This window comes from Asparagus officinalis, chromosome 8 (assembly GCF_001876935.1).
Source record: "Asparagus officinalis chromosome 8, Aspof.V1, whole genome shotgun sequence".
NCBI lineage: Eukaryota > Viridiplantae > Streptophyta > Magnoliopsida > Asparagales > Asparagaceae > Asparagus > Asparagus officinalis.
Genome location: NC_033801.1, coordinates 4854500 through 4860145, shown reverse-complemented (window position 1 = coordinate 4860145; position 5646 = coordinate 4854500). Strand labels below are relative to the sequence as shown.

Below are 5646 nucleotides of genomic sequence, written 5' to 3'. Positions count from 1 at the left end.
CAAATAAGAGAGGGGGTGTGGTGGAGGGTATGGTTAGGGGTGTGCCCCTAGTGTCACCCCCTTCAAAAACTCGTCGGAAAATATATGTTGATTGTTTGTGGTACTTTACTGCCACGTGAACGTGGAGCCAGGTGGCGGTCCAGGTTCAATTTTAGTAGGACATGCTCTTCCGCTGAAGAAAAACTACCGAGGGACCTTTTTAAACTAAACGGTTCCTCAGGAGGACGACACCGGCAACGTAACCGTTCCCTCATAAGCTCAAACCATCTGTCGCAACGACAGGCGCAACGCGCGTTACAACAAAACAAAGGGATGTTTATGTATAAACCCAAAACTTGGTCTGACTTATTTTAAAACTTCTTTCATTTGGAAAGTCTTAAGGAACTAAAATGTCTTAAGGAACTAAAATATGAAACCAAGGAAGGGGACACATCACTTGTCCCCTCCAATGATTTCATATTTTGGGTCCCTGTAGCAGCGTTCTATTTTTTTTTAATTACAACTATTTTCTATTTAGTGAACTGTTGAAATTTGTGTGAATCTTCCTGGTATTTTACACATACAACTTTTTGTGCATATTTCACTCATTCTTGTTTTTCACTTAAGTTGAATCTTAATTGCCAACTAAAAAAAAGATCAGAACTAAAGTAGCGGCATCTTTATGTTTTATAGTGCTAAGTGTTGAAATCTATTTTAGTAGTTTCGTATGCATCAAAATATTGCAAACTATACCAAATTTTATAGCAAAATATGTATTTCAAAACATTGAAATGCACAAAAGCAAGTTAATGAATAATTCGAAATGATGTTTTGGATTTAAAAATGACTCTGAAGCGGCTGTGTTTAATTTTAACAAACCTAAAACTTTGGGTTTATATATAAAAACCCACAAAAATCGTGATCATCTCCTTTCAATCCAACTCTCCTTCTCATTCCTTCGTCCTTGCTCTTCTTCATCTCAAACCCCAAATCCTCAAACCCTAGCTCTACTACTAACCCTAGCACCTGAATCCAATGATCTGAGATCGTTCGGCGGCGACTGCGGCGTCGACGGCAACGATGGCATCCTCCTTCTTCGAGATCCGGCTCTTCTACGTCCGGATCTCCCCGTGCTCGATCGACACCGTTCCTTCATCCCTAACCCTAACTCATCTCCGCCGTCCAATTGGAGTCTGCCTCGAGATCAACGGCTCAAAGATCCCCTCCTTCGATCAAACCTCTCTCCTCCTCCGCCGCGATCGGATCGACCGCGAGACGTTGGAAGTGACCTACGTCAGCACCGACGGCGTCAAGCTCACTGGCCCCGTAGATTTCGAGGTGATCGATGATCGAGGTAACCTAATCCTTTGTGGATCGCTGGAGAAGATGGGGGCGGCGTGGAGCAACGGGAGTATTGGATCCGATAAGGATCCGAAAACGGGGTGGAGCATGGATTGTTATTTGGCGGCGTCGATTAATGGATCGGGTGTGTTACAGCCGAAGTTGGGGATTGTGAATCCGTTGATTGAGGTTTATGTGGCTGGATGTTTCGGTGGAGTTCCGTTGATCTTGACGCAGACTGTGCAGATGAGTCCGAGGAAAAAAGTGAGGCCAGGGGTTTTGGATTCGATACCGGAGGATGCGGAGAGTGGTGAGAGGGTTAATGGGAGGAGTAATGGTTTGGTTCTGCGACGGACGACCACATCGGTGAGAATCTGTTGATTTTGTTTTTCTTGATGTCTTAGAGGTAGTTTTTTTTCAGCTGCTATGCAGCTTATATAGTTGCACAAACGGTTTAAATCAAATATATCAGTTTTTGTTACAGCCTGCAGTTGGGAAGCAAATAAAAAAAATTAGGATTGAGCTGTAAACCAACCTGATAATGGTGTTCGGGACAGATCATGGTAGTTGGAACTGTATCCATATGGGAATCAATTATAAATTAACTTTAAGCAACCAAATTGTCACAAATTTAATTGATTATTGATATAGTATTACCTTTTGTTGTTGTATAAGGGCCAGTTTGATTTTTTTTAGGCTGCTTTTGCTTATTGTTTCATTAAGCAGACAATAATTGTGTTTGGTGAAAATTTTATTGATATGCTTAAAATTGCTTATGCTTTTAAGGGGTTGCTTTTAGAAGCAATCTGCTACTTATATAAGTTGCTGCTATAAGCTGCTTTTATAAGCAACTTATTATAAGCTCTAGCAATACCAAACTAGCACTAAAACAACATGATTCTTGCCCCACAGCTGCATTTTGATTGCTGGAGATATTTATGCGTAATAGAGCGTAGGGTCTGCATGCTTAATCTCAGTGGCATTATAGCTTGTATGTTTGTTATTGGTTGTTGATCCACTACATCATACTCTTGTTCTTGTAATTGCAAGGGTTACCAAAATTATGGATCTGCCATTGAATGCTTTTATAGCATTCTGTAGACATTATTAATGATATGGAGTGAGGTGTAAAATAATGTATCTTTAAATTGACTTAACTCTGATGTGCAAGTTTCCCTATTGAACTTAAAAGGGAAGAACAGTAAATTCTGAGAACCAATTAGTTAGGAATATACAAGTTATCATATTTGGTTAATTGGTTGAATGGCGTATCTAATGCTAGAATTTCCTAGGACTGTGGTAGTATACGAGAGTTTAATATAAAAGCCAAAAAATTATTGACATGTTTTTTTAATGCACATGGCTATTATTTCACACCAAATATTGTTTCAGGATCTTTGATTCCTTGTGTGATTGTATGAGAAATAAATCATGAGTCACTGATATTCAAGGTTATAAAGAAATTCGAGTAAAATAACCATAATCTTTGAAATCTGATCATGAGATTTGGTTAATCATTGCATATCTTGTTCCCTTACTGGTGCGTAAAGTACTTTGATATTGATGGTAAATTTGTGATGTGCAGTTTAGATAGCTCCAAGGTCACCTTCAAGTTGTGACACCACCTTCCTCTCTCGTGTCCCCTACTTCTTCGTCATATCTTACTCCCTCAATTATACTTGTCATACTTAATAACTTGCTGTTGTCAATTACCAATCGCTGCCTAATGTCTCTGGTGTCCACTCATTGCCACTTTCCTCATGCAAGCACAAGAGATCTCATGTGTAACATCTTCCCCTGCAACCAGCCATCATCATGCAAGTGTGCCCTTTCACCATTACTGGCTTCACCTTGATCTATCCATTTATTGGCGGCTACACTAGTGATCAAACAACTACTGCTAAATCTGCAGGAAACTAGTTATTTTCTGTTCTTCTTGGAGGCAGAACATATTTTATTACCTTTCCTACTTTCCCAGAGCGCACTAATGATTTCACTATAGTGATGACCTCCAGATAATGCATGTGGGAAGAATATTCAGATGAGTGGCAACATACTATAGCATAAAATATAGGGTAGGATTATAATTCAGTGCATCACTGAGAAGCTAAAAGTTCAAAATGACAAATCTTGTTGTATGAAGAGGTTTGAATGTGTCCAGTGAAAAGGCTGGGTGTACAGAATAAAATTTCAAAACATGACAAAAGTGACCAGAGAATGTGCCAGTTATAAGAAATGAAAATCATGGTTGAAGCCTCGAAGGAGTGTTAATGGACAAAGAGTACCAGAATGCTCCTGGATGAAAAGCTTTGTTTTTATCATTTTTAAGTTTAGCCTGTAATGGGAATAAATTACTGCCAGAGTGGAGAAAGATTGGAGTTTGCTTGAAAACTGTTGTCAGATCTTTTACAAGCTTTTCTTATGGTCTTTGTTTGAATTAAGTTGGCTGTGCTGTGTTACGCCCTTGACATCACTCGCGATGTAAGATTAGCCTAGCAAACACTTAAAAGAGAAGTAAATGTAGGGCACCAGCGGATGATCTTTTGACACCTATCCAAAATTTCTGATCTCTGTAGCTTTTAATTAAAAATAAAATCTTTATTCTAATATTGAACATTTCTTAACCATTTCTCTGTATTTGATTTACATTTACTTAAGATTTTGAATGATATGCATGCTTGCCATCTCATGACGTTCACAGGTATCAGAAGGGGATTCTGACGATGGTTATGATTCAGACACCAAGGTTGGACCCACATACTATCCCGAAGGTTGGTACATGGATGAAGATGGTCAGCTCTCATGGTTTAACGCTGGTGTCAGAGTCGGAGTTGGTATAGGCTTAGGAATGTGTGTTGGACTCGGGATTGGTGTTGGACTCCTCATGCGCTCATATCAAGCAACCACCAGAAGTTTCAAAAGGCGGTTCTTCTAAAGATCTGGCGTTTTCTTGCAGAAATTGCTTTGAGAAAAGCTCCTCTGCTGCCTGCAATGTAGGCTCCAGTTTTGGCACGCCACTGTACAGTAAGCCTTAGAATCATAAGTTTTCTTTTCTGAGTAGTCTGTTTGTCTATCTCATTTCTTTGTGAGGGAGTTACATGCATGTGGGATGAGATAGGGAAAGTTTCAGGTAAAGCACAGAAATCTAACCAGAACAGAATTTTCAGGTTTGCGGGATTGCGTGGTGTGTTTGCTGTAAGTATGTGCACTTGGAAGAGGCTAACCATGCCTGTGTGTTCATCTTGTGTATGAAATAAGCATCCCTGTTGAATTTATTTTATTTAACCCATGTCATCCCAATCATTGATTAGGGGTTTCTATATCGCTCATGCGTTTGTTTATTTCTTTAATGTCTTTTTGGTCATGTAAGTTTGCTTGTGTTCCATCTTGTGCAGTAATCTCAGGTAACTTCATGTGACAACAGCCAAATTCGTGGGTTCTTCATTGGTGTAATTAGTGGACGATGAGAATATTTTTTGGGATATTGCTTTTTAATGTTATTCATTGCGGGGTAATGGCATTAGGACTCGCTTTTGGTGTTGGTTGGGTAATGGAATTGGGACATTGCATTTTGGTATTATCGGTTTGATGGAATATTCGTGGGACAATTTTCCCACTTGAGATAAAATTGTTCTACCTTTGTACAAAACTTTTACGTCAATGCCAAAAGTTAGCCCCATTGGTCATATGGGAACAATAATGTCCTGTTTTGAAGGCAAGGCAAATGACATGACCTGAAACTTTCTTATGGTAAAAGACTGGTACATGCTAATTATATTATAAATATATAAAATTATATATAATAATATAATATAATAATATTTTTAATATATTTTATTATATTAGAGTGTAATATAATAAAATATTATTATAATTCAAAGTAATGTGTGTACTTTATTCTACAATTTTTTACATAATATTATACAATATCCAGTACCATACCATATTATAATTATCATGATATAATATAATACATTAATTAGTAGTCATAAGTTTATTGTTTACATATCATGGTAGCTATAATATGACATAATATTATATTGTAACAACATAATGTAATATAGGTGATGTTTTAATATGATAGTACAATATATTACTTTAAATTACTTTCCTATACTATAATATATTGCATTATTTACAATTTATTATTTTGTCAAAAACTTCCATGATCTCTTAATCTCGATATTTTTACTATTTTTGTTTGATCTCTTAATCTCGATATTTTACACTTGTTTCCTTTTTGAACGAAAACAAATTAATTATGTGTATATTAATATTTGTAATTTTCATGAGCTGTAATCTATGAAGTATTACAATTTTTATTAG

General features: G+C 37.2%; 1 protein-coding gene across 3 annotated transcripts; it reads left to right on the top strand.

Moving 5' to 3' along the window:
• Positions 910-4938, top strand: LOC109820231 (uncharacterized protein At1g01500-like). Of its 3 annotated transcripts, none has more exons than XR_002241768.1 (3): positions 910-1686; positions 4022-4344; positions 4716-4938. XR_002241768.1 is itself a non-coding variant. In XM_020386351.1 (2 exons), exons 1-2 carry the CDS (start codon positions 1060-1062, stop codon positions 4253-4255), a joined length of 861 nt encoding a protein of 286 aa, XP_020241940.1. In that variant the 5' UTR covers positions 910-1059; the 3' UTR covers positions 4256-4741. The 3 variants fall into 3 exon arrangements, 1 of the variants encoding a protein (XP_020241940.1); XR_002241767.1 differs by having other exon boundaries at positions 4488-4741; XM_020386351.1 differs by having other exon boundaries at positions 4022-4741.

What these genes read in the sequence shown, in the direction of transcription:
- LOC109820231 (XM_020386351.1), top strand. Translation starts at nt 1,060, where the DNA reads ATGGCATCCTCCTTCTTCGAGATCCGGCTCTTCTACGTCCGGATCTCC. An exon ending in TGCGACGGACGACCACATCG is followed by an intron (nt 1,687 to 4,021) that starts GTGAGAATCTGT and finishes TGACGTTCACAG; the next exon opens with GTATCAGAAGGGGATTCTGA.